Raw genomic sequence first — 27,664 nt, 5'->3', positions numbered from 1 at the left:
GCCTTGAAGTTTTAGTTTCGGATAGTATGAAGGTAAGTAAACATTGTAGTCAGGCAGTGGGAAAAGTCAGCAGAATGCTTGGTTATATAGGACAAGGCCACTTTATAAGACCTCACCTTGAGAATTATATACAGTTATGGAGGCCCCACCTCCAGATCGACAGTAATAAAATAAAAATTAAAAACTCAGAAAAACATCTTCAAGAGGTGACCACGAAGAGCTTAGAGGAGACATACGGGGAAACAGGTGATATGATAGAAACATTGAAATGTAGCAAAAGTATTAATGGGATTCAAGAAGGTGGTGTTTAGATGGAGGAGACTAAAAGAACCATACAGGACAACTTGTTTACAGAATGGAGCAGTAGATACAGCAGTTGTCTTTAAAAAAAACAAAAAACAAAAAAAACAGGTGTAACCCATGTTGGCATGGATGTTAAATGAAGAGGCGCAATCTTCGTGCCATCCCAGGGTATATGGGCCAGGGGGGGGCAAGCAAAGGTCCCCTGAAACACTCTTGTGGCAGGTGAAATATTGCACAGATATAACTTACACAAATAATGGGCACCAGATCATCTTTTGTTTAAAAAAAAAAAGTATAATTATTTATTTACAAATCCACAGTCTCTTATCTTCAGATGTCATATGCGTTACATAAATTACTTTTTCACATTTGTGCTTTGTATCATTATGCTTTATCACCTTTTTTTTCATTAGACTTATCAGGTGTTATTTTCACTTGATTCAAGAGCTAACACTCACTTGTTGTGGGACCTTCACTCTCTGCTTGCTTCTCTCCCCATGCATTGTTACTTTTGACTCAAAAGTTTTGAGTAACTGAACACTGCTTCCCCATGCATAGGCAAACCGAGGGGGTTTTCCTAGTGCCTGTAAACCCCCCTCCAAGCCTGGGGCACCCTATAATTGAGGTGGCTGAACCCTGCTCCCGCTTCACCCAGCTCTGCTTGAAAAGGGAGAGCTGCTAACAGTAGTGCACGCAGCATTGCCGATGTATATTACGGTGATCGGAAGAGTTGGAGAGCAGTCAAGCACTGTCTAAAATTATAGCTACGCCGCCATGCATGCTGGTCACACCCACTGGCGGCTTGGTGTGGAAACCCCCCTCTACAAATCCTGCATTTGCCCCTGTCATAACTCCACTCCCATATCTCTCACTATAGGACTTGTCACACTGGATGATCACATAGATCAGTGTACGCTGGTTTTGCATATTCAATCTCACGTAGGTTTCACATTAGCTTCCACCCTCACTCTCAGTATCCGACTCTCACTTGGATCAGATTAGCGGCATTCAGCACTACCCTTATGTCATAGTTGGAACTGACTCTGTCATAACCCTCTGCTTATCTCTTTGGATCTCTACCTAGAACTAGAGAACCGTACATGTTTTCTCCATCTCAACGCTTCACAGAAACTTATTGTCTTTAATCTCCCCTATTACCACACTCTACACAGCTAACACAAGACAACAACCTTTGCGTTCTAGCTGGTCCAGTGTGCAATATGATGTAGCACCTGCCCTTGTGTTTCTAACTCCCATTGTCCTATAGATTGTAAGCTTTCGAGCAGGGTTCTCTTACCTCTCTGTCTGTATGTATTACCCAGTATTGTCTTATCAATGTTTGTTCCCAATTGTAAAGCGCTACGGAATTTGCTGGCGCTATATAAATAAATGATGATGAGCGCAAAGAACACTTACTACAGCCTATAATTTCCGGGCTGGAACGGGGACGGTACTGGGCGTAATCACGTAGTCAATGTACAGTAAGGGCGTGCCAAGCTCGAGCACACACAGCAACGCCCAATTCAAGTTTTAGGCATCTCTAAGCCGTGTGGTTTTCAGTCCTTCAGGGCTCATCTAAGTGCCGATTACTAGTGATGACAGTCACGTATGCATGCTAGGACATGTGTTTGCAATTAAGAGCAACTGTAAAAATGTATTTTATGTAGGGTAGATATTTTAATTACATCCCAATAAATATATTTCATGGGGAAAAAAAGTAAAAAAAATAATATTTTTTATATTTTGATGTTTTGTCATTTATTACTATATTATAATAACAGGTGACATTGATTGTATAGTTTTTATTTTTTTCCTGTGTGTTCTTTTGTATGTGTGTTTTTAATATAGGCAAGCAAAGCAAATAAAGGAGTAACTTTGAACCTGGGCAAAACCATGTTGCATTGGAAAGGGAGGTAAATTTAAAATGTGGGGACAGATAGGAGCCTATCTCAATATAAATATAACTTGTGTTCTTTAAATCGGATTTTCTAGACATCACAAATCATCCCATTACGGTTCGCTCTCTTATTACACAAGCTGCCGTTGTCGAAATTGTTTCTGGTCAATTAAGTAAAAGGAAACTGGTCAAAGTAAGTTGACGTTACCCGGTGTGTTGTGAGGCTACGTGCAATTGTGTAAGAGGACAGTCAAGAAAAGTGCTTGTAAATTCTCCGTCTTTCACAGGCTTCATTTCTGTTCTTGTGCAACTTCCTATAAGTTTACAGAAATACTAAGAACTGAGTGTACAGTCTGTGCTGAAGACATCTATGAAAATGGAGTGATTCAAATATAAATGATGTCAGTGAAAAAAAATATATTACAATTTCATTCCCCGTAGTTACTGATTTCACAGTTATTCATACACTATATGGAAGCTCGGTGGCTCAGTGGTTAGCACTTCTGCCTCACAGCACTGGGGTCATGAGTTCAATTCCCGACCATGGACTTATCTGTGAGGAGTTTGTATGTTCTCTCCGTGTTTGCGTGGGTTTCCTCCGGGTGCTCCGGTTTCTTCCCACACTCCAAAAACATACTGGTAGGTTAATTGGCTGCTATCAAAATTGACCCTAGTCTCTTTTGGTGTGTGTGTATATTAGGGAATTTAGATTGTAAGCTCCAATGGGGCAGTGATGATGATGATGATGATGATGATGCACTAGCCAAGAAATAAACACAATAATATGTTGTGTATGTACAAGACATATTTCAGCTGTCAGCAAATAACTCACATTCTGCAGTATTATGTATCAAGTTTGGAAAACAATTATTGTGATTTTCCCCCTGCAGGTTCAGTGTTCAACGTTGGTTTCTATGGGCCGGATTCGTTAAGGAAAGTAAAGCAAAAAAAATGAGTAACTTTGAACCCTTGGCAAAACCATGTTACAATGCAAGGGGTGCAAATGAGTCTATTATTTTGCACATAAGGAAAATACTGGCTGTTTTTTCATGTAGGACGCAGATACTTGATAGCTTTATTTTTACACTGACAAGTTGATCTAGGACATGTCCTACCACAATTATAAATCTGGCATCACATTTTAAATTTACTTCCTCCTCCAAAGCAACATGGTTTTGCCAAGGTGCAAAGTTACTCATTTTTTTGCTTTGCTTTCCTTGATGAATCAGGCTCTATAGGACCATATAATTGTACTGTTTGTGGTTGCTGCTATACAGTAAGACCAGGATTTTGTCCTGTATACACACTGGGCCCGATTCATGTTCGGAAGTTGTGTTAGTTCTGACTATTTTCAAATTCAAGCAGATCTCAAAATGCATTTCCATTTCAATCTGGGTGTAAGTGCGCCCAGCCTAAGAGCTACTTGCCGCATGCAGACAATCAGGACGGACTGCAGTATACACACAAGCATATGTGCGATACAAGGTCACATCAGAACCCAAGCAAAACAAGTTTTATTATTAAATAATTGAACAACTCTAAACAGTATAATAATTAATAAAAATATGATTGGTTTAAAAAGAAAAAAAGGACTTTTTATGGACTATTTTCCTTACATACATGTGTTCTGTGTTAGCTAGTGGCATGCATACGTGTATTTTTTTAATGCAAAGGCTATGCCGTGTCAGTCACCACTATCAGTCGGCACTTACACCTGTCCTGTAGCTGGTGCAAGTGATAAGGCTGTAGCCAGGTGTACTTATGAAGATCCCAGGACTTGAATCATGGTTCACGATTGAACGTACGTCCAATTGAATTCCGTCTCTTGCGTGAAATGGCTCTCTAACACGCTTTTACTGTACTCTAACCAATGTTAGAACACCTCTTCCCTCCCTTGTTCCACCTCTCCAGGCATAACTGTCAAAATCATTTCATTTTGCATAGGAGCAAATGCTTATGCACACTTTCTAGGTATGCGCAGAGCAAATTCACCTGCCCAAACTGCCGTACTTGCCACTCTGGTCCAGCCCCAATGACATCTAATATCTTCATATTTGACCATAGTAAGTGCACTACCCCATATAAGCTCCTTCAAAATTGCCATGGGAAAGCAGATCATTAGAAAACACAATAGGCTAGATTTACTAAGCTGCGGGTTTGAAAAAGTGGGGATGTTGCCTATAGCAACCAATCAGATTCTAGCTGTCATTTTGTAGAAAGTACTAACTAAATGAAAGCTAGAATCTGATTGGTTGCTATAGGCAACATCCCCACTTTTTCAAACCCGCAGCTTAGTAAATCTAGCCCTTTGAGCCCGATCTATTAAGGAAAGTAAAAGCAAAAAAATTAGTAAATTTGCACATTGGCAAAGCCATGTTGCATTAGAGGAGGGGGAGAGTAAATTTAAAATGTGGGGACAGATTTATAGTTAGGGTAGGGCATGTCCTAGATCAACTTTACATTTCAGTGTTAATGTAAATCTATCAAGTATTTGTGTTCTACATGTAAAAGCAACCATTGTTTTGCTTATGGGCAAAATAATAAACTAATATGGACCCCTTGCATTGAAACATGGTTTTGACCATGAGAAAACTCACTCATTTTTTTACTTACTTTCCTTAATGAATCAGGCCCTATATATATATATATATATATATATATATATATATATATATATATATATATATATATATATATATATAACTGTGCATTTGTTGTTCAAATTAAGTCAATTGCCGTTGAGTAATATTAACATACAAGTTACAACAACACTTCAACATATGTGACATGATACTTTTCTTGAATGAATCTTTTAACTTGACCTGTGTAGCAATAATATTCTTTACTGTTTTCAACCCTACTGAGCATTTGGTACTGAATGTTATCAGTCTGTTCAATAAAAGGGGAGAAGTATTTTGATTTTTGAATCCCATAACTTATTACACTGTTTAAACTGAGAGTCCTTTTTGCACTTACCACATACTAATTCTTCAATGGTGCAATCTTTACACAACCACATACGGGGGGGGGTGGAGAGTATTGTGAAAATATAAACTGAAACGCAGTACTAACTTTTCAGTTTTAGGAGCGTTGGATGAAGGAGGCATCATGATTACGGGCCAACCAAGGTAATGTTACTGACCCAGAATTTTCTTCAACTCCATAGATAACATAAATCCTACTGCAGGAACTGCAAACACTATTAATTCCATTTCAAAATGTTTTTTTAGCTGGTTCTAGAAAACTTTATTTGGGGTCTTAAGTGAATGACAATAGACGCACGGTATATATTTATTTAATTAGCAATAAACATGATAAACCTGCAAGCCCGCAAAGTATCGTGACATGAGGTTACACATATTATTTAAATGGGTATAAATGTAAACTATTTCCATAGACAGCTCTGTTGCTTAAGGGCTTGATCATGTATTTTTTTATCTCTGAAATTATTCATCGTTTTTTTGGGATGGATTAGCACAGTACTACTTCTCTTGTTCTGCACGGCTAGTGCACTGCTTATTTTTATTTTTTTTAATTGTGGACAAATGCACGGTTAAAGGTGTAGTTCTCAGTATATATGTTGATATCTATCTCTCATTCCTGCCTACAAGATTTCTTCTGTGCCGCTACCCACTTATTGAATACCCTACCCCAGGGTTTCCCAAACCCAGTCCTCAGGGCTCCCCAACAGTGCAGGTTTTCTGGATCACATCTGACATAATTAGGACCACCTGTGGATCTGTTACAATGTGTCAGTCAGTAATGATTACACCTGTGCTCCAGCAAGGAGATATGAAAAACCTGCACTGTTGGGGAGCCCTGAGGACTGGGTTTGGGAAACCCTGCCCTACCCTGTCAATAATGTATAAATAATAATAATTCTACAGCATGAGTACTTGTACAGTACCGCCTAGTTTGCTCTCTATGCTGCATATCCATTTCACTCTCTGTTTTTATGATATCCAGATTGATATTTAGTGCAGGATATATAAAATACAATGTAGCTGTATTATATCCAGTTAACATATCATGCTAAGGTTGAAGACTTTCCTTCACCTGGCTAGAGAGCTTTGAATATAACTTCTATGTGGTTGATCAGGGATTAAGTACTTTATTTATTTGTGAAGAGCCCACCCGCTATCAAGGGGTGTGATGAATGCATATTTAGCAGGAAGTCATCATCATTATCATCAACATTTATTTATATAGCGCCAGCAAATTCCATAGCGCTTTACAATTGGGAACAAACATTAATAAAACAATACTGGGTAATACATGCAGACAGAGAGGTAAGAGAATCCTGCTCGCAAGCTTACAATCTATGGGACAACAGGAGTTTGAAACACAAGGGCATGTGCTACATCATATTGCACACTGGACCCGCTAAAATGCAAAGGTAAAAGTACTGAGTGGGCTGTGTGTGTTGCAATGTTGGTCAGAGGGTTGTTGTCTTGCGTTAGCTGTGTAGAGTGTGGTAACAGGGTAACCTAGGGAGATTAAGATGGTGGTTGAGGAATATCATAACCTTGTCTGAAGAGGTGGGTTTTCAGTGAACGCTTGAAGGTTTGAAGACTAGAGGAAAGTCTTACTGTGCGAGGGAGGGAATTCCACAAAGTGGGTGCAGCCCGGAAAAAAATCCTGTAACCGGGAATGGGAGGATGTGATGAGGGTGTAGGAGAGACGTAGATCTTGTGCAGAACGGAGGTGTCGAGTTGGGAGATAGTTTGAGACAAGTGAAGAGATGTATGTTGGTGCAATTTTCTTGCTGGCCTTGTATGTTAGCAGAATAATTTTATGTTGGATTCGTTGAAATACAGGCAGCCAATGTAGAGACAGAGAGTGGCTCAGAAGAGGAATAATGGTTTGCAAGGAAAATCAATCTAGCCGCTGCGTGCAGAATAGATTGTAGGGGTTCAAGTCTGACTTTGGGAAGACCAGTAAGGAGGGAATTACAGTAGTCGATGCGGGAGATGATGAGTGCATGAATTAATGTTTTTGCGGAAGTCATTTTATTTGAATAAAGCATTTTTTGTATGCAGTAATGTTATGTATACAAGTAACTTATGTTAAAAAGATTCCCATTGAGAGAGGGAGATTATAAAATGTTTCAGGTGTAAACGCTACCACATAGCACAAAGGGGGTAATTCAGCGTCTGCCCAAGTCCAGGAAAAACCAAAATCCCATCTATTTGGCAGTCACATGTAACATACATAACTGACCGTCTTGAAGCCAGGGTCACCTAACGCCACACTTGGGGAAATGATGTCAGCTAAGGATGTTAGAGGGAGATGACAATTTAGCTTCTTTTAAGAGTAATTTCCAAAAGAGGGGTTCAACTTTTAATTGGGCAGGACCGGTTTTATCTACGGCACAGTACTTTTAATCCAGCAGTATTCTCTGCAAATTTATTGGTTCAGAGTTCGTAATTCAAGCGGCCCGTGCAGTTCGGCAGTCAAGTAACGCCGTTTAATCATTTTTTTAAAAAAGAACATATTCACTTTCAACAATAGCACTTCAGTAGAGGTTCCTGCCTGAGGTTCCTCGTTACCTACAATCAGTGCGCCCTCTGCTGTTAAGCTTTAGTAAAGGAAATCTCTAAGCAGCGGAGAAGGAAGGGGCCCGCTGACTGCTGAATGGATAGGCAGATCCTCATCCAAAGGGAGGGACCCCTCACTAAATCAGTAGTGGATGGGTAGAGAGGTGGAAGAAAAACCCTTTATTTATTATTATGGCCAGCACGGTGGCTCAGTGGTTAGTACTTCTGCCTCACAGCACTGGGGTCATGAGTTCACCCCTATTTCAGGAAGTCTCCCTGACATTCAGGGAGAGTTGGCAAGTATGGGGTCTAGTATAGGTGCGATATTATTCTAACCTCCAGGTTATGTTTTTGTGGGAAAGGTATCTTCTTTTTAAGTGATATGGTGTCTGATTTTTGAGTGTCTATGATTAATAAAGTTGCGTGGATGTTTGCTGCCCTTAAAATAAATCATATTGTCTTTGCTTTTCAGCTCCAGTCGGTCCATTAGGTTGAGAGCGGCCGTGGCGGCATCGATAAATGTTAGCACGCTCTTCCTGCTCATCGCCATATCGACTAATCACTGGGCTAATGGATTTCGTAGAATAGAGTTTGCTGGATTATGGAAATTTTGCACCTCAGAAGTTTGTATTTCCCACGCTGACATCAGTAAGTGAAAAACTATATCCTAGTTGGGGGGGGGGGGGGTGGCTTGGAGGCTACAGTGGAACAGTCCACAAATTGGCTACCTCCACTCCTATTCTCGGGGGAACTATATAAGCAAACGATGGTTCATTTTGAAATAGCATTCCAAACGTATCTACTCTCTCACGATCGTTGCGGCTGAGACCTCTTTAGAAATTCCCAGGCAACAGGATCAGGCAACCGTTTTGACGACCTTGGAACTTACCTAACTTAAGTTTTAAAACCGTGATATAATAACTTATGTACCCATTAAAAAAACGTATACCGACGTATTTTGGCCAGGCTCCGGACTGCTTAAACCTTTGCCTACTTTGATTATGCCAAAAACAGGATAATTAGAGGGTAAGAACAACACAAAATTCTTCCAAAATTAAAACTGCCTTTCCCGCGAGACAGGGCATGAAAATGTATAGAAAATAAAACTTTATTAGTAGCAAATGAGTTGAAACGCTAGAGGCTAAACCCCCGTCCTCCCTTGTGAAACATGTGAAATTTCATGGCCAAATGTAAAACGTAGCAATTATTTTGCAGAGCAGCTTTGAAAATGTCACCGTCGTTGCTAATAATAGATGTGTACTGCGACTGTGGGGGGAGGTGGGGCACAGCCAATCGTGTCTTTTGGCCACTCCCCTGAGGTGCAATGACTGTCACAGTAATGCCAAATAAAATTCACAGTACTAGTCATGCCCAGTTATATAATAACTTGATAGCTGTTCCGAAATTGTGGGTGTGAATTGATAATAAAAATAAAATGATATAAAAGGATTCTGACATGGTGCACTACTGATGCCAGCGTGGTCTGTCTGCAAGTGTTTGTGTATGCTGGAGCTTGTAGTACTACAAGTGCTAGCATACCCATGCTGATTACAGAGGGATTCTGCAGCAAGAATTAGCTGCCCCAAACAAAGAGGAGATTATGTTTTTATAAAGTGTGTTTGGTGCTTTAACCTCTATCTTTCTTTCTCATTTTCAGTACATGCCAAGGTTTTACTCACGTGCTCCTTTATCGTGGCTCTCCTCACCTGCATCGGGGTAATAGTGGCATGGTGGTATGACGTTTCAAATATAAAAATGGCCATAGCAAAATGCACCATATTTTTAGGTAAGTATCAAATGAGAGATTTTCCTTTCCATTGTCACATTTGGATTTTTCAAATAATGGTTTTCATGTTTTGTGTCCTTATGAGAAAAATACACTTTCTTCATAAATATGGGTTATTTTTACTTATTTTGATGGGGGTCGGAGCATTTACTGTAATCATTCTTCAAGGCCAGTTCGCTTTTGTACAGAAAATGAAGTGGGTGTGGCCAGGAGGACCAAGGACCAATAACCAATCAGAGAATTAGAATATTAAAAGTAACAGAGAGAATTTCATCCCAGTCAATGTGTGTAGGCAAGTTTGCAGGGGGTTGTGATGTGTAGGCAATTTTGTGTAGGCAATTTTGAAGTGGGAGGGGCCAGAATGCTTTTCAGATTTAGGTTATTCTGGATAAGATTTTTTTTATCATTTGAAACACCATGCCTTAAATTACATTACATTAACTTACATTTGAGACTTACTGCGCCAAACATTAACTTACATTTGAGACTTAGCAGTGCTCCCGACAGTGACTTTTGAAGGAGCCACTTGATGATCATATCTGTGTATGACCTCATCAACAAACAGCAGCCAAATGTAATTCATGGAGAGTCATACCTCTCAATTGCTCGGAGTGTATCGGGACAGTCCTGATTCACAGACCCTGTAAGGGGAGTGGCTTACAGGGAAGTGGGTGGGGCTTGATTGGAAAGTGGGAGTTATATGGTGGATTAGCGATCCCTGGGGTTTCTTTTAGGGTAGGAGAAAGTTAGCAAACTGGTGGGGCAGCTTTCGTGAGAGTAAATATCCCATGTATTGGCAGGTGCATGCTCGCTGTGTACCTGAGAAACCCAACCCAGAATCTCTGAATGGTCACATGATCTTCAGCCCGCAGGACAGTCCAAAACAGCTGATTTAAATAATGCTTAATGCAGTATAGTAGAAAGGATAAGACAGAGGGAGGGGCGAATTTTTATACAGTGCCGATTTAATAAATTAGTGGGACTGGGGCAACAGTCAAATTACCCCTATCTATTTGCAAGTTATGAAGAGTAGCAATTTATACTGTAAGGGTTGTACTGTCTTCTTTTCTCAAGAATGATATCTGTGTTGTTAATCATACACTGTATTAAAGTTTTTTTTCTTGGTGTACTAAAAAGTTACATTTTTAAGGACTACCGGACAAATACTCATTGATAAAAATGTTAAGTATGATAACAATGTTTCAGTTCATTCCCCAGAAGTTCCAGGGCGGTAGTTATTTTAAGGAATAGTAATTAGTCTCTATAGGTTACAACACAATTATGCTGTTTTCACAATGCCAATAAATCAATCGTATTGAATCTGGGGGAGGGACGCAGTAATTGGAATAATTTAGCATGTTAATTGTGTTCCCTTTCTTTTAGTTATTGTGGAATTGGGTGGAATGATATCTGCAACTATTTACTTCTGCCTTCTTTTTGAAAGCATCGCATATGGCCTTGTCTTAGGTTGGGTCGCCGCAGTGTTGATGTGTGTTGCTTGTAAGTATTTTAAAAGGCTAAATAGGACTTTTATTTTAGGGTATGTTCACACTGTGGGATCCCCCAACCCACTGCTATAGCCAGCAGCAGATCTGCCATTTCTACTGTAGATAAAAATGCAAAAGTCTTAGTTGCACACATTTGCAAATGTGTGTTAAAGCCGCCCGCCACTCCATGGCGCTTTTGCTAATAGGGTGGTCCTAACTCTAAACAATGAGAGTACCATATATTTGGGCCAAACATTTGTGTTTTTAAATTGCAAGCTAACTTACCAAAGAGGTACCCCAGAAGCCTCCAAATAGCAATCCAATGTCAGCACTCCCCCTCAGCTACTGACACCAACATGCCTCTCAGAAAAATAAAGAAGTGGAAGTTGCTCAATCAATTTATAGGCTCATACAAGGTGCTTGAAAGGGTGGGGTTTTCCAGAAAGGAACAAACACACAGAGAGATCCCCCAGCACACTGCTATAGCCAGCAACAGATCTTCCATTTCTACTGCAGATAAAAATGCAAAAGTCTTAGTTGCACACATTTGCAAATGTATGTTAAAGCCGCCCGCCACGCCATGGCGCATTTGCTAATAGGGTGGTCCTAACTCTAAACAAAGAGAGTCCCATATATTTGGGCCATACATATGCGTTTTTAAATTGAGAGCTAACTTACCAAAGAGGTACCTCAATTTAAAAACACATATGTATGGCCCAAATATAGGGGACTCTCATTGTGGCTTCCGGCTTTAACATACATTTGCAAATGTGTGCAACTAAGACTTTTGCATTTTTATCTACAGTAGAAATGGCAGGTCTGTTGCTGGCTATAGCAGTGTGCTGGGGGATCTCTCTGTGTGTTTGTTCCTTTCAGGATAACCCCACCCTTTCAAGCACCTGCTATAGCCTATAAATTGATAGAGCAACTTCCACTTCTTTATATGTTCACACTGTATCAGAACACTTTCTACACACTCTACCTACATATCATCTGACAGGTAAAATCAATACTTACAGACTTACCTGCTTTCTGGCCCTCTCCTGCAGAAGATCCTGAAGTAGAGTACCAAAGGCAAAGTGCGGGGGACACGTCAATGCATGGACAGCCCAGCTAGGCCTGATGATGCGAAACGCGTCATCTGGGGCCTCGTCCCGCCCACTTTACAAGAGGAGAGGCGGGATGGGGGTAGTTTATTCTCCCCAGGGTGCAAGAGGATTCGCCCGAAACTCTATTCTCCTGGTCTCAATTGTTCCAAATGAGAAAGGAAATCTTTCCTGACTGTAAACCAAATTAAGTCTATCCATCGCCTAAAGTGGAGACAGTACTTTTGTAGGCTGGACCAACAGTCATGAGAATTAAGACTTTGTGTCTCAAGTACAAGTCCCTGGGTTGTAGTACATTGATAGGCTGAATTTTGCCTGCAAAACCATTCCCCCCAGCATTTAAAATTACTAAAGTGGGACACTGACACGCCTCCTTCAATAGAGGGACATTGCCGGATAATGACAGGGGACTATCCACATCATACTAAGCGCAGCCAGACCCCTAAGGGGCGTGCCTAGCCCTTGGCTGCTCCCAATCTCCTCCCCTTAAAAACCCCCTTGAGTTCCTGCCTTCACCACAGGCCCCAGCCTATGATACGTGCCCAGAATGGTGCCGCAATCCCCTCAAATTGGGACTGTTCTGCCAAAATTGGGACACTGGTACACATGCCATACGCTTGGCACGTCAGCTGTTTTGGATCTACAAGTCCTAGCGTCTAACAAGCCTCTATCATCTAACATTCTTATTCCCAATCCTTGATTACCTTCCAGGAATGTCTTTAACACGTTTTCTTACAGAGCTGAATATTCCTTTAACCGAACCCCTTTGTCTTCACAGTTGGCCTGAGCTTTTATCATGCAAAAATAGAACCTGACCAAGACTCACCAACACCAGAAGTAAAACCGGAGGGTGACAATATTCAGCCTCCTCCGGCCTACATGGCAGATCCCCCACCAAGCTACATGGCCGACCCTCCGCCCAGCAGCATTATTGTGTCTTAAAAGAAATCTAATGCTAAATTGCAAATTATATATAACCTCTATATTTAATGTTAATAGAATACTTTGTAATCATTTCACCAGCGTGTGTTAGAACATATTTGAAACTGGGTGCTCTATAGTTGGAGCATTATTCTGCTATGTCGTCCCAAGATGATAAAGGTAACAGTACAATGGATCACATAAGCTTATAAACTCATCTATAAAGGGAAGAGAACTCTTATCCTATTAGACCAACAAGGTTCGCACCAATAAAAATTTCCTAATTAAAATAAAAAAACAGTACAAAGGACAGGCGATACTTGTGCTAGGCTAGCTACAATAAGGAACGCACACACTTATGTTACAAAAACACAAATACTCTGTTCTGAATCAGTTGGTATATTTAGGTATATTGTCTTTAAAAGGGTTTTCCTATCTTACTATGGCCTTACCTTATTGTCTTCCTTTAAACGTGTATATACAATCTCCTGCTTTTGGTACCCAGTGTGATTCTTCGGCTAACATGCATTGGCTGAGAACCCTTAGACGGAGTTCCTGGCCTTTAGATGAGAAATACACAAGGTTCTAAAATAGAACACTGTGTACCTGCAGCTCTCTTGTCTCATGCAGATGTCCTATGACATCATCACTGGGGTTCCCTTGCATGAGGGAAACCCTCTTGTAGTAAGATAAGCTAATGCACACTGCTCCTAGTGTTAGAGCAATGACGTGCAATCTTATGTCTCTGTGTGTTACCTCATGCTTATTTAGTAACAAAAAAAAATGCTAACTGTGGGTCCCCTAATGAGGGCAAAAAATATTTAGAAAGTACAAAACGAAGTAGAATATAATAAATACATATCCAAAACGTTACTGTGGCCGTGTAAATAGCCCAAACATTTCCTAATGTACATACTACCGGTATGCCTATAAACATTTCAGGTGTGCATTTGTAATTCTCCATATTTGTAAGGCTGCACTAACTACATGAAAGCAATAAAAGGCAGAATCATGGTTAAATACATTTTGTTTCCTAATTCTATTGCTTTTTCCCTATATCATCCAATTAAAATGCAAATATATTTTTTCCAATATGCTACCAAAACAAAAGCGTTATATGACCTAAAGAAAAGATCCACTCGGATAGACTAATTTCTAGAACAATTTTTTCCTGTGTTATCGACGCATGTTATAAGCATGCAACAAGCTTCTGGTCATGTATGGGCGAAACACCTCTGGATGTAAAGGGGTTTAAAATGTCTCAATGATGTTCTGTATATTGTTGTTAAAGATCTGTTGTTGTTTCTTTAATAAAAACATCCTGATTGTTGTATCCTACGCCTGTGTTTACTTTACGTGTCAGGAATCCAAATAATTAATAAAGAGACAAAAATAAATAAAAACCAAGCAAGAACATGACACATTAAAACCAAAATACTGCACCATATTTACTTACTTACTTCTGCCTCTGGACGCAAGAGCAAAATCATATCAAGTGTGCAGAATGTGATCTTTATTATACTGGCGTTCAATAAATAAATAAACAGTGCATTTGTATCGTTCTGTTGCAAACTCCTTTTATGCACTATCCCCATGGTCAAGTTGCTCTCTAACGCCTGCCACATTATAGTAAATGTTCCTCACACGTGACAGGTATTCACTTAGACATGGCATAGCATTACTGAGGGAGGTGTTTAGATTAATCTACGGTGGGTGGTTACATCTAGAGTGTAGGCAATTTTTGCCCCAATGATTTTCTCCCACAATGTTGGGAGATATGCCAGATACATATTATATGTCTTCTAATAAGGGAAAAGTATGATTTAATCAGGACAAACTGAGACATTTATAAATACAGGCGCACAGGTACTGTAAACAGTAGGAACAAATATGATTCTATCATTTTTTCACTGCAGTGCAGACAATGAAAGCAGACATCACATTGGCTGCACTACATTGTTTTCTTTTCACCAGTTTTCAGAAACGTCAAAAGGGAGTTAAAATTCTAATTCCGTGATGTCCAATACTACTAAGATGCTGCACAGTACTCCATGATGATTACTGCTGCAGATAACGCCATGATGATTACTGCTGCACAGAATCCTATGATAAATATTGCTGCACAGTACTCCATGTTGACTACCTTTGTGCACAGTAACCCACGATGATTACTGCCACACAGTACACCATGATGATTACTGCTGCACACTAACCCCACGATGACTACTGCCGCACAGTACACCATGATGATTACTGCTGCACACTAACCCCACGATGATTACTGCTGCATAGTAACCCCTGGATGATTACTGCTGCCCAGTACTCCATGATGATTATTGCTGCACAGTACCCCAAGATGATAACAGCTGTACTGTACCCCATGATGATTACAGCTGTACTGTACCCCATGATGATTACAGCTGTACTGTACCCCATGATGATTACAGCTGCACAGTACTATATGATGATCACTGCTGCACAGTACACCATGATTACAGCTGTACTGTACTCCATGCTGATTACTGCTGCACAGTACTCCATTATGATTACTGCTGCACAGTACTCCATGATTACAGCTGTACTATACCCCATGATGATTACTACTGTACAGTACCCCATGATGATCACTGTTGCCCAGTACTCCATGATGATTACTTCTGCACAGTACCCTAACTCACCAAAAAGTGATATTGCTAATAATAGGCCCCTGTAATGGTCGTGTAGCAGAGAAAGAACATTGAAAGCGACACTTACACATTATATAATGTTTATACATGAAAAATTACATAAAGTAATTGTCCGCCATCTGACAACATTAATTTCTTGGTCTGTAGAGGTATTCCTGCAACTTTGACAATATATTTAGCTTAATGTTTCTGGGTTCTGTTTGTGTATTTCATCAAAGCTTCTATATCATCCAGACAGAGATGCTTATTTAAGTTGCCTTTGGGTAAATCACAGAACTGTCCTGTGGATACTGTTTTACTCCGTGTACAAGGCAGAGCTGAGCTACATTGTATCCAAGGGGTAAAAGAGATAATATAGTTAATAAAAGCTTCAGGAAGGCTTGTACAAACCCACCCATTAAATTCATCTATAATTGGACAACCCATTTATATAAGACAATATTTGTTCACCTATTTTCTTTTTCTGGGTAATTGGCTCTTTCTTTCATTTGCCCTTTCTAGGAAAATCGTCAGCTCAGTAGATGCACATTTATCATAAAGATGTCAATGCACTCAGACTTATTTACTAAAAAAACAAAAAACAAAACAAAAAAAAAAACAGTTGTCAGTGCTTATCCTTTAAACTGCATATCTGTGTGTATCTAGCAAAATGAAAACATGAGGTATTAGTTCATATTTTGATCAAAAGACTTAAGCCTGCATCCCAACGCCAAGGGCACCTCATTATATGCAGGTCCTACACTGACCTATATGTTTTAAACACCATTAAAATACAGTTAAAATCAGATGCACTCACCTCCCAGGTATAGGGGTTTACATCTAGCAAGGGCTGGCTTGTAAGCCACACCCAAATGTGCCTTAAATAGGCTTAATGGACAGCTGCTAGTGTGATTAGTGCAGATTTGCAGTTACTCAACGATGCAAAACTCTTTAACGGCAAATAAATACCCAGCAGCCTCTTGAAAGGGGCTTGTTTGATAACCTGGTGCAATGTACACAAAGATGCTGTAACCCCTAGCAACCAATAACATTTGCTTTCAGTTTTTAACTAATAATCAATCCTGTGCTAGAAAAATGACAAGTCTAACCTGATTGGTTGCTACAGGATACATTAATAGTGTGTACTCTGCACTACATATTTAAATAAATAACTCTTCAGAGGCGGTTTAGCACAAAAATGCACAAAATGCACTTTATTAAATAACTGAGTCGGAGGTGTTTAGATGGTGAGAACTCTCATGTCACGCCGTGATGGTTGAAACTGGTAAAGTGTTTATGTCCGGACTTCATAGCATAAGCTAAACGGGGTGTTTACACAGCAGAAGACTTCAAAATATGAACGTGTAAATATTATGTTATCCTAACCCCATTTTTACAGAGGACACCTTAGTTACGTCATATGGTTGCTACAGTATCCAAATTACTCGGTGGCCAATAGATTGGGCTGTCACCATTCCACTGCAGGGCACACATTTTGGGGGCCGGGTTATGAAGACTTAAGAGAAAAATGGCGATATTGTCTTTCGATGCTTTATTCCCTGTATTTTCCGTCTCTGTCGTCGCTGCCACACTTTTAACGAGGTCCGGTCACTCTCCGACACTCGTGCATCCGATAGGCACACATGTAAAATATCCCTGCGAGGGAAACACAAGGTGTGAGCAGTGATTTTGGGAAGATGATGGAACAAATACTCACAGACAGACGTCAGCTGTAACACAGTGCAATAAGAAGCTCTAAGCAGCCACCCTGTATTTATATACGTCTTTTAAAGGGGTTGTCTACTGATGCGGACCGCTCTGCCTCCCCCAGTTTGCTGGCGGAGGCAGAGCTAAGTCACCAGTTCATCCCTTTCGAAACCACGGAGCGGGAAGCAACAACTGGACTAGCCACAATTTAAGTTTAAAGAATTCCGCAAACTGGAAACGTTCCTATGTCCCGCTACCTTATTCTGAGCAACCTGGTGACAGCGACGGGTCGTGTGACCCGGGGACAAACCGCGAGAACCACAATAATATTGGCCGAGCGCTCCGCCAATGACCGTCGCCTCTCCTCCACTGTGATCACCTCTTCCCACTCCAGAATCCAAGACTTCTCCCGTGCTGTCCCCCTTCACTGGAACGACCTCCCTCGCTCCATCCGTCTTTCTCCCAATCTGTCCTCCTTCAAGAGGGCACTCAAAACTTACCTGTTCCTAAAGGCTTACCAACCTTCCACCTAACCTCTCCTCCACCTGTTCTTCCCCTCTCTCCTCCCGCCCCCCTGTTCTCTCCCCACTTACTTCAACTTGCTCCCTGTGTGCCTGAGATCTGTCTACCCTCCCTTAAGATGTAAGCTCATTTGAGCAGGGCCCTCTTTCCTCTGTTCTCCATGCCTGCTCTTCTGCTCCGTCTTTACTGCATTAGCCTGCCTGGAGTCTCTGAAGTTTTGGTATTTTTTGTTAACCGTTTGTAATGTGTCACCTTGTTTAGTCTACTGTTTGTGCTGTGTACGGCGCTGCGGAACTCTTGTGGCGCCTAATAAATAAAGGATAATAATAATAATAATAATAATAATATCTCACCTGCAAAGAAGGTCATTAGCAGAGCCACCCAGCCCAGGATATAGGACCAGGAAAAACGCCAGTCGCCGAACCGCTTGCCCATAAAATTAACCGTTACTCCAGTATAGATAGCCATGGCCAGCAGCACAAACAGAGCTGTGGGAGAAGAGAAGAGAGAGGTGAACACAGAAAGCAGATTGGATGCAATGAAGGTGTAACAGAAAAGCATCATGGGATATGTATCACATGTCTATCGCCAGCTCGGAACACTGACTAACCCCCCGCGTTGCAGTGAGACTACCTTCATATGAGATAGGCTTGAAACTATATTTGGCCGTCTACAATCTTAAGATCTATACAATCTTATTTTGATTGCGATGTCATTATTTGATATTGATTATAAGAGGGGAAAAGTTCATTCAGTAAGAAAAAAAATATATGTAATGTGCTCTACTGCTGTGCAAAACTGTTATCATCGTAGATAACAATCACTATAATATATGCACCTCTTTATATAGAGAAAACTATTGCCTCTAAGATATAGATCTCATACGGATGCTTGCTGCTGAACTCATAGAGGTTAATTATATTATTAAAAATACCATCATTTATTGCATCATTTATATTTATCGATATTATTTACGACGCAAGAGGTGGCAACATTTTTCTTTTTAGATTCTATAAGAAGAGGTGTATTATAAGGCAATAAACTACATACACTGTATGTTATCTATGACACAGGGGCCAAGAGTCCTTCATTCTTACTGTGGGACATCACGACATAACATGTTAAATATATTTGGATAAATAAATAAACTCATCTCATTAAGGTCACCTGTATTCAACAGTTACTTTATACTCCTTCAATGCTCACATACCTACCAACTGTCTCTATTCCAGCGGGACAGTCCCAAATTTAGGGCTCTGTCCGGCGAGTTCGAATGTTGGGGAAAGGGAGATAGCTAATCGGCAGCCTAGCGGTTTACAGCCACGCCCTCATCTTGACATGAACACACCCCTATCCTGCAGCCATGGACTTGCGTTTTGGGAGGTATGTGCTCATTTTAAGATACAGTCATTAATTTAATATGAAACAAAATCAACCGTAAACAGATCATCGTAATCTCAATGCTTTTATTTTAAATCACAGTAATAACGTCAATGTGCTTGCTCAATGACCGAGAAGATATGTTACGACCATAGTTGCCTACCCTCCCAGGAAGACTGGGAGAGGCATTTCCCCATTTTGAGAGGTGGAATGGGGGGAGGGACGGGGTGGACTAACATAGGCCATGTAGATTAAAGGTGTTTTAACACAGACGCGGCCAATTCAAATCCTGCGTTTATTACAGTACGCTTGTTTTCAGCCGTATCCTTTACACCTGCAACAGGGCACTGATTGTGATGACTGACACGTCACAGTCTTTGATTAAAAAAAATACATGTATGTGTCTCAGTAGCTATAAGAGAATAACTGTATACCGTTAAGATTTATTTTCAAAACACATTTCATACACTGTAGGCATTGAAGAGTTAATGATATAGTTAATTATGATTAAATACAAGTTATGTCCATTTAGATGTGCAATTATTGTACATACGCATGTGCGTATTCTTCGCTCTGTTATGTGTGTCTACGTGCGGCATGTAATGCTTCTACAGAGAGTATTTCCTCCCAGATTCAAATAATAATGTATACGTAATGTATCTCTAGAAACGCTGTGATATGAACATGGGTGGAACCACGCAAAAGTTGCAAGCTTTGTAAACAAGTGCGGCCAATTTGCGCTTGGACTTGAATCAGGCCCGATGTCTTTCTGTATTTGTGTTTACTGCAATTAACCACATAGAAATAAAAAGTGCTAGCGGTAACAGAAGTGATTGGGGAGCAGTCACCCTCCAAATCTGCTCCGACCCCCATGACATGATTGCTTTTCCAGCTGTGATATATGGACTCTCCTATCCCTCTAATACTAACCAATGGTGACCAAGCAGACGTAATACAGGGATTATCAGGTCACAGCTGTAAGGAGCATGGACCGGAATGAAAACCACCTTGGCAAATCACGTGACCAAACTAGCCAATCAAATCACAAAATATCACACCCAAATATGAAGTTAAATGTGCCCACTACAGAACGTTGACCAAGAGCTGAAAAAGACATTAGAGGCAATCAGAGGCCAATGAAATTCATAACATTACAATACAATTTATATACAAGAACATATAAGCACCAATCCAAACACCATTCATGTGGGTATACGTGTAGCCATGATCTAATTCCCTATTTAATCCGTGTGGGACGTTCCTGCTGTCAAGTGTGATTACGAAGTCTCCTCTTTGGTCTGCTTTGTGGGTCGTTGGTTATCTAAGCGTCTATTGGGCATTGTAAGTCATGTGATTTCACAATACAGTCCTCTGCAGGGCATTGGTGATGAAACCTTCACTGGCTAATAGTTGGCGAAGTGGCCTTCAATTGTTGGATCCTTTGCTTCATCAAGGGATCTTGCACTGCAGTTTGAATACACTATATTATTGAATTTACACTGTAGCCACTTTCATTAAAGACTTATTATTCCATTTAGAAAGAGCTGCTTTTGGTATTGTTTACAGCTCATGCTCATTAAGCGTTTGGCAGGAACCATATAAGTGTCAGTCCAAGATGGTGGCACTAGTGCTCACGTGTGACTGACTGCGGCTTCAATAAGCAGGAGCAAAATCCTGCCCAGCATCAGTTTACCTGATACTTAAAATGTACCCGTCCCTCACATATAAGGGAAGCAGCCATTTTGTGGATCGAACCAATGTGAAGCCTATATATTCACTTGGGACCAATGAAGTCACTGAGGTAGAATTAGGCACCTTGTTGCTTGTGACATCAGTAAAGCACTTAGTAAGTAAGACATTTTGGGCGTATTGAGATCACTGGTCCTAAGATTAGAAAATATTGGTTCAACCCTTAAAATGGCTGCCTCCACTGTATGTAGAGAACAAGTGCTCTTCAAACAAGATGAATATAGTAAAAAATAAATAAATAGATTTCATAAAGTAAGTAATTTGGTAATAAATGGTGTAATTTTCACAGCCTTGGTCCGTAACAGCTTTATGTGATATTAATCTTGACAAGACACTTGGGGATATATTTACTAAACTGCAGGTTTGAAAATCTGATAGCAACCAATTAGATTCTAGCTGTCATTTTGTAGAATGTACTAAATAAATGATAACTAGAATCTGATTGGTTGCTATAGGCAACATCTCCACTTTTTCAAACCAGCAGTTTAGTAAATATACCCATTGGTGTCACTGGAGGACTTTTAGACAGAATATGACCTTACTGAATGTGTTACTCTGTCCAGCACATTATTATTTCTGTCAAAAATATCTTTCTTAGTCTTCTCTGATGTACCATTCCAGACACATTAACGAAACTCTAGCTCCAACATCCGGCCTACTTACTAACACGTCTTTTTTGTCCTAGAGTCTGAATTATGCCTTAGATTGGCCATTGTGTGAGTAAAACTGATATTGATGAGAATGCGGCCAATCACTTTACAAGGAACTAGTGACATCACTGAGCAATGATTCCGGACCTGTTCAGTCAGGTTCCTTGTTTAATATACACCCTGTTCTATGCATATTGAATCTCTCGCCCAGGTACAAGGAGCAGGGACTGCCCGTTTCAGGGAGAACTCCCGACGTAGTGGGTGTCTGCAGCGTTATTAAAGCTGCACTACAACCTAAAGTGGTGAACGTCTTGATCACCTCTTCAAAATGGCTGCAGACGGGGAGGGGGGGAGTGGAGGACCATTGAGAAGCTGCAATGTCTGCTATGGCGCTTCTCATTGGTCCCCCCTGCTCAATCACCCCTCCAAAACGTCACCAGTCCCGGTTTTCAGCCCGGGTTGTGATACTAACTACTGAGCCTTGGGGAATAAGGCTCTGAGGAGTGGATGGTGCAACTATAATGCTTCTCTATCTTACTTAAAACATTAATGAAACGGCAATTATTTTAGGCGAAAAATGTAATAGTTTAAACTAGTTAACGGGGTGGTGAAAAAAAGTGATCGCAGCATGAGCAATCCCACAGCGATCGTGCCAGTGATTGTGTGTACGGCTCATGCAAGGGTGCAGATGTTGATTACTTACTGGAGATGAAGAACATGATGCCTGCAGCAAAGGATCTGTTAAATCTCTGGAAAGTGGAGAAGTGAGCGAAGGAAAGGATCCCAGCAATGATCCCGGCGAAGCACGACAAGGTGGACAGGATCATAAAGGCCCGCGTAGCGTTCCAATACGCTGCAAGAAGACAAGGCGTTAGCCGGATGGGGACACACTATAGACTGTATTATAGACCTCAAGCGAACAATGAACAGTACACAGCTAAAGACACCAAACAATTGCGCTAAAACGTCTATAAAGCACATGAAACATTAACAGGCAGGTAAATATCTATTGATAATATTCTTATAACGGTTACTTAGTGAGGTCATATAAGGACGATATATACTAATTACACTACCTAATAGAACTATTACGTTTTGAACATTACTATGTAGTACAACAGCTTTGAATGAGATTGCTGCTTTTGACAGTGATTGGCTAGAAGTTTGAAAGTGTGAGGGGGGAGGGGAGGGTGCCAGGGAGTACTGGAAACTGATTGGTTGTAATTTGCCCCTCCCCTTATTCATAAATGACGACACCACTACTCACAAATATAACAAATATAAGAGTATGTTTCACTATAAAAGCATAATCGAAATAGATCAACCCCCACTGTAAATTATAAGAATATTAGAAGTTCCGTGACTCTATTTTTTTTTTGCATTTTTTGCTCCACTTAGTTTATTTTGTTTTGTATTATTTTGTTCTTTGGCTGGATTCCATATGTATGTATGGATTACTCTCGCCCCTGTTATTTTCAAAATCAAATTAGGTGACATTGTATATAAAAAGCAGAATCTATACAAAAATAAAAGGAGGCACACTGTAACTCGGGGGCAGCTTGTCCTACTTCCCGTCAAAGTCAAAATAGTTTTGTTTTTTGTTTTGGAGAAGTTGGCTGCCATAGTTCATATGTGTAAGTGGGGGCGGAGAGTAAAGGGGCGGCGATGGTACAGGTGACCTTCTCTAGCAAATGAGGGGACCCCTTCAATATGGGGCCCAAAAGATGTCTAGTTACGTTCCTGACAGCGCCATCATTATTAATATGGACAGTATCACGGTGATTAGTCCCTTTTTGCATGATTCTCATTGCTTGATTTCAGTTCTTTAAAAGAAAATAAATCAGCCTCAATTACTGGGTCCTTCTTTAGGCAAATACAAATCAGGACAGACTCTTCCGTCTAATCTAACAGAGCAAAACACATATTACAGCAGCTTCATCTCATACGGCGATGGGGACCCTGACACCTCAGGGGCTACATCACCCATTAATCTCTGTAATAAGTTACAACACCTTTTATGAAAGAGACAACTATCTGGAATAAAATATAAGCATTTTACACAAGTGTTACAAGCTATAACAAACACATGACAATAAAACAGGAAGGAGCTATTGAAGGCGAGTTACTTGATGGATCTCCTGATATATAAGAGATTGTTGAGAGACCCATCAAGTGGATCACCAGGATATGTCATGGCACGGCATGATGTAGCCAATTGTATATTTATGTTTTTAAAAAACATGGCCATTCTTATGAGCCAAACATTGACCGTAAACCAGGGACTAGGGTACATACCGATGCTCTCGGTCTGCATGTAGCATTTCCCGGTCACACAGTATCTCCAGAGACCCTGGTGTGCGAAGGCCCCGGACAGCCGGTACTGCATCCAGTAGTCAGTCGCTGTAGACACCACCAGGAGAATGTTGCCCACGCAGGCACAGAAGAGCCCACCACCCATGAAACTGTACATCCTGACAGCAAGGCCGAGCGAGAGATGATATCTGGGGAGGAAGCGGGAGAGACGGGACTGAGCTGCACACATAGATGGCACTGAGCCACACAATCATCAAATACATGCATGGGAGATACAGTGACATGCTAAACACCGCTTCAACTGTGGCCTCATCAGTGTTATACCAGGAATAGCTGAGGAATAGGAATCCCTGATTTGAAGATCTGTCTATCAGTATGCGGAGTGTTGTAACATTTGTAACATTGTATATAGACATATATATTTCTCCCATGTGCATTCTAGTACTTGTAGTGCCACTACAAATGGTGGCCCCATTTTGAAATAATACATGTTGCCCTCATCATATATTCGTATTGCCCCTATTTTAAATCCCCAAAAATTGCCCCGAAATGAAATGATCCACTTATATTGCCCCTGCTATTAAAAAATACCATAAAATTTCCTCATTAATAAAATAATTGTATCATATATATATATATTTATTATACATATGTATACACTACTTTATTGAAATGATAAATATTGACTGCTTAATTAATAACTTACCATTGCCCCCATAATTAATAAGTCAGTGTTGATTCCCTGATACTTTTCAGTTGATAGCTCACCCACCATGCTGTTCTTACCTATCAGGACCATGTCTAGAGAAACTGCTTTTTTTTCTGTCGGTCTGACATGCGGTTTTGACACAGTGCACGATTTGTATTCTTTATACATGTGAAAACCGGGTTGGCAGTCTCAGGACTGGAGCGTTGAAATTGTGCGCTTTGATGTCCGTTTTTGCCTTTAACAAAGCTTGTGGTTTAAAACAGCCAAAGGAACCATGCAGGTTTTGCAAAAATCGCACTTTAGTACACCTCCCCCTGAAAAAAGATGTCCTAGTGAGGCTCTTAATGTCTCATCTGCGGTGTACGTTACTCCCTGCAAGCTGCTCCAGAAACGACACTGTGGCTTAATCCTATATTGGGCATCACACGTCAGAAGTGCGCTAGATTCATTGTCCCCGATATCAAGCCCCCAAAACACTACCAAATGTGCGGTGGGTGTCATTTTCTGCATCTTTAGAATGATGGGGAATAAGTCTCCGCATTCTGGTTGTCCTGTGTACCATTGGTAGTCTTATTTGCTATACACTTGGGGATAAATGTATCAAGCTGAGAGTTTCTCCCGGGTTTGAAAAGTGGAGATGTTGCCTATAGCAACCAATCAGATTCTAGCTATCATTTATTTAGTACCTTCTACAAAATAACTAGAATCTGATTGGTTGCTATAGGCAACATCTCTACTTTTCCAACTTGCAGCTTGATACATTTACCCCCTGGTGTATTTAAGTACCAGTATTTCTCTTGATTTTAATTCATATTCTATTTTTTTTCTTATTATGCATGTCACCCAGGTAATAATAAATATATATATATATATATTGGGAAATTGTAAAAAGTGTCTAAATAAATCTTGTAGAAAATATAACAAAAATGCCCTTAGAGTACACACTACTCCTTTATAACAAAGGTCGTATATCGGCCAATTACAGAGTTTTTCTACAAATCTGCTGACGATCTCAATATACTGTTTATGATGACAATAAGCTATATTTCTATATCTCTTCCTTTCAATTGTGTTGCAATTGCTGTTTCTAGCAGTCGAGATTCACACAAATACCCAAACCAAGGCCTAAGGAAGATCGCATTTACTCCCAACAAATCTTTTGTCACAATTTAGATATATGCTGCGCCCGATAGTTATATTTAGTGGCAACGAGTGTGTTCATTTGGGGAAAAAATAGGGACGTTGATCACGTAAGCAATATCCTCTCTGCTCACACTCTAGATGCAGGGAATTAATAATCTGGGGCCTGATTCATTAAGGATCTTAAATGCAGAGGTATCTTATTTCAGTCTCCTGGACAAAACCATGTAACAATGCAAGGGGTGCAAACTAGTTTTCTGTTTTGCACTTAAGTTAAATACTGACTGTTTTTTCATGTAGCACACAAATACTTGATAGCTTATTTGTACACTGAAATTTAAAGTTGATATTTGTGTGCTACATGAAAAAACAGTCAGTATTTAACTTAAGTGCAAAACAGAAAACTAGTTTGCACCCCTTGCATTGTAACATGGTTTTGTCCAGAAGACTGAAATAAGATACCTCTTCATTTAAGATCCTTAATGAATCAGCCCCCTGGATAATATTGTAAATACATCCTGCGATGCACAGTGAATTTATAATGAAGCCCTAATATAGAGTCCCGTTTAACTTTTCCAATTTCCACAGCAAACAGTGGACATCGCTTTTAAAATAAACTACTTGGAAAAAGAAAATTACTTTTTCTAGAGTCCTAAAACACAATTAATTTCTGTGCTTTTCAGATTATTTTTTTTCTTGCGAACAGAACAATAAACCCATAATAGAAAGTTTTGGAGCACATCCAAAAAATGAGTTCCAAGAGTTGTCGTAACTTTCAGGACAAATAAATTTGCGATCTGCTTTAGATGGGAAATAAACTGTTGCGTGTGTATAGTGACACCCTGCAAAATACAATACTTGACGTCAGGTGATCGGAAGCGTCAGACTAACCTGCGCGGTCATCGGGGTAACCCCTTACCTGTGTGAGGTGTCCTTAGAAGAGGTGAGCTGAAACAGGTCTCACTCCAACGCCGAGCAACGCTGAAAAGAGCCAGACTAGGCTGCAGTCCAAAAAAACCCCCATGATGCTCGTAGTCACTCTGCATGGTTTCTGTTGACGCAGGTAAAATCCTTTTTAACTCAGGATACCTCCCTCCCCGGGGCCGATAGAAAGAGGTGAATAGATCTCCCCCACTCATTGCCCTCATAAAGGCATTGTGCTTAGCTGGCACTCTGAGCCCGTGAATGGATGTGATGAGGGCAACAGTTTTTTCCAGAGTACCAGGCCTCTCGGAACAATGACTGCCCAGGTTAACCCCTCTGCTGCTGACAGACACTTTTGTGTCAGGGACGGCACATGACCAGCCAGGGGGGAACCCTGGGATTGAACTTCGTGTGTCACACGAGGGTGGAGGGCAAGAGGGCAACATGCGACTTTGTACTATAAAACAGTCCGGGCTTATGCTGAATAAGTCTCACAGTATTGCTGGGGTCTCGCTCTGTTCTTACCACACTGGTTAAAATACATTCATTTGTTTTTTGCATTTCACACTACGCAGAATATCACAATATGTATATATACATACAGATCAGTGATGGGGAAATATCAAGGGCAAAGGCCACCAAAGTGCTGACAAATTACTGCTGGTGCCTAACTTTTAGATTTCTACTGTCATTTTCCCTATCTATTATAAATATATCATATTTACCTATCTGATAATATAAATATATAATATCTACCCTATATATATAACTTTATCATATCTACCTATCTGATATCTACTCATCTGATATCTAGTTATCTAATATAAGTATATCCTATCTACCTACTGTAACTCATATTTAGCTCTA

At 40.4% G+C, this 27,664-nt stretch overlaps 2 protein-coding genes across 3 annotated transcripts; one reads left to right on the top strand and one right to left on the bottom strand.

Annotated features, from left to right (window-relative positions):
* Window positions 1-5,243: 5,243 nt before the first annotated feature.
* On the top strand, window positions 5,244-13,843 carry LOC142106790 (uncharacterized). Its single transcript, XM_075189797.1, has 5 exons — window positions 5,244-5,328; window positions 8,210-8,385; window positions 9,395-9,523; window positions 10,907-11,023; window positions 12,895-13,843. Exons 1-5 carry the CDS (start codon window positions 5,309-5,311, stop codon window positions 13,056-13,058), a joined length of 606 nt encoding a protein of 201 aa, XP_075045898.1. The 5' UTR covers window positions 5,244-5,308; the 3' UTR covers window positions 13,059-13,843.
* A 3,046-nt stretch (window positions 13,844-16,889) lies between these two features.
* Window positions 16,890-27,454, bottom strand: LOC142107662 (lens fiber membrane intrinsic protein-like). Of its 2 annotated transcripts, XM_075191231.1 has the most exons (5): window positions 26,793-27,454; window positions 24,007-24,212; window positions 22,415-22,564; window positions 18,286-18,420; window positions 16,890-17,359 (listed from the first exon to the last, which is right to left on the bottom strand). In XM_075191231.1, the coding sequence occupies exons 2-5, from the start codon at window positions 24,179-24,181 to the stop codon at window positions 17,298-17,300; spliced, it is 522 nt and encodes a 173-aa protein (XP_075047332.1). In that variant the 5' UTR covers window positions 24,182-24,212; window positions 26,793-27,454; the 3' UTR covers window positions 16,890-17,297. The 2 variants fall into 2 exon arrangements, with proteins under 2 accessions (XP_075047332.1, XP_075047331.1); XM_075191230.1 differs by lacking the exon at window positions 26,793-27,454 and having other exon boundaries at window positions 24,007-25,393.
* Window positions 27,455-27,664: the final 210 nt, after the last annotated feature.

Source organism: Mixophyes fleayi, chromosome 11 (assembly GCF_038048845.1).
Source record: "Mixophyes fleayi isolate aMixFle1 chromosome 11, aMixFle1.hap1, whole genome shotgun sequence".
NCBI lineage: Eukaryota > Metazoa > Chordata > Amphibia > Anura > Limnodynastidae > Mixophyes > Mixophyes fleayi.
Note: the sequence above shows the minus strand (reverse complement) of the source record. Positions and strands in the feature narration are given on the sequence as shown.